Below are 1,749 nucleotides of genomic sequence, written 5' to 3'. Positions count from 1 at the left end.
GGAATGGACCAGAGAGGCAAGTTTGGATCTATTCAGCATTGTAAGACGAAGCATTCTTACGGTGCAGTCCCCGCTAAAACACGCTGACTTTTCTCCACATAATGGTCCAGCCAATAAAAATCTTCGGAGACCCATACTCTGACATGTGAGCTTTGAGGGTATCTTTTGAAAACCCATTATGCTTGAAAACAAAACCACACACAAAACGGCTACAAAGGAGACACTGCTTAAAGGACAAGGTGAGTCAAACAAATGAAGCAAGAATAGAGTTAAAGAAAGATCTGGAAACAAAAGAGAATGCAAGAACAGGATTGATCAAAACGAAGTTCACAAGATGGCGGACGAGTAAGGAACGCCTGTTTGGCTTTCTCCCGCATAAATGTTAGTTTGGTCGAGTTATGTGGTGTTGTGACGGGTGTGGTCTGTTGGATAGACATGTGATGATCTCAGCGCTCTGTAACTTCAAGTAGGTGATAATATGCTTGTGATTTGCCGCATAATGTGAAGATTTTTTGACATTTTCTTGAGAGTGTGACCGGTCTGTTGTCATTTTGTCATCGACCGGAGCATGTCCCCCGTGCTATTACTCATGACATCTTGTGCTGCTATACGTCTTGCACGTGCTGATGTGTGAGGTGTGACAATCGTCTTTCGCCTTTCTCGTTTTCTCATGACACAGGCGCCAGGAAAAGTATTTTAAGTTCTCAGAGGGATCTGTCTATATTAGGTGTCTGTTTTGTGTGTGCCACAGGTACCAAAAATAAATTGTGGACATTTCTAAAGCGAGACTGTCTGCGAGACTGTCTGCTTTACGCGTACGCGTAGTTCTGAACTGCTATTAACTTGGACTTTTTGCAATATTTTTCTCAACATTGCCGTCAACATTGGTTACCGAGAGTGTGTCGATGTCTAAGCGCTTAGCCTCACCGCTGCAAGACCTTGAGAAGCGGCTGTGCCCCAGTGACAGTTTATCGGACCCGGACGAGACGATCATCACCTGTTCCAACGAGCTGGCTTCGAGCACACCAAAGCCAAAGGGGAAGATGAGCCAAGAAGACCAACTGAAGGAGAAGATCACGACCTTCCTGTCCGATCCAGACATACTTAAAGTCTTTTCCAAAGCTGTGGCATCCCAGGTTATCGCTGAATTTCGCAAGGAGCTAGGCGACCTCAAGACGGAAGTTGCACATTACTATGCGGAGGTGGAGAAACGCGACTCAGAGATTGTCCAGCTCCGGGAGAAAGTGGATGACTTGGAACAATACAGTAGAAGGAACTGCATCCGAATCAACAACATCCCGGAGCTGGACAAAGAAGACACCGACATTGTTGTTAAGGCTGTTGGGAAGTCTGTCGGCGTTGACCTTACTGACGCGATGATAGACAGATCTCATAGAGTCGGCAGGAGACCTTACTGACGCGATGATAGACAGATCTCATAGAGTCGGCAGGAGACCTTACTGACGCGATGATAGACAGATCTCATAGAGTCGGCAGGAGACCTTACTGACGCGATGATAGACAGATCTCATAGAGTCGGTAGGAGACCTTACTGACGCGATGATAGACAGATCTCATAGAGTCGGCAGGAGACCTGGCCCAGGAGAAACATACAACAGAGCGATCATATGCAAGTTCACTTCGTCAGGTTCAAGCTCTCTCTTATGAGGAACAAGAAGAACTTATCCCAGACCGACCCCAGGAAGCTCTTTCCTGATCGTGCTTGGCCAGCTGCCCGGACGCCCACCC

General features: G+C 47.1%; 1 protein-coding gene across 1 annotated transcript; it reads left to right on the top strand.

The window, feature by feature from the left end:
• The first annotated feature begins 905 nt into the window (after positions 1–905).
• On the top strand, positions 906–1,418 carry LOC138955019 (uncharacterized). Its single transcript, XM_070326745.1, has one exon. The coding sequence runs from the start codon at positions 906–908 to the stop codon at positions 1,416–1,418; it is 513 nt and encodes a 170-aa protein (XP_070182846.1).
• The last annotated feature ends 331 nt before the right edge of the window (positions 1,419–1,749 follow it).

Source organism: Littorina saxatilis, linkage group LG2 (genome assembly GCF_037325665.1).
Source record: "Littorina saxatilis isolate snail1 linkage group LG2, US_GU_Lsax_2.0, whole genome shotgun sequence".
NCBI classification, from domain to species: Eukaryota; Metazoa; Mollusca; class Gastropoda; order Littorinimorpha; family Littorinidae; genus Littorina; species Littorina saxatilis.
Note: the sequence above shows the minus strand (reverse complement) of the source record. Positions and strands in the feature narration are given on the sequence as shown.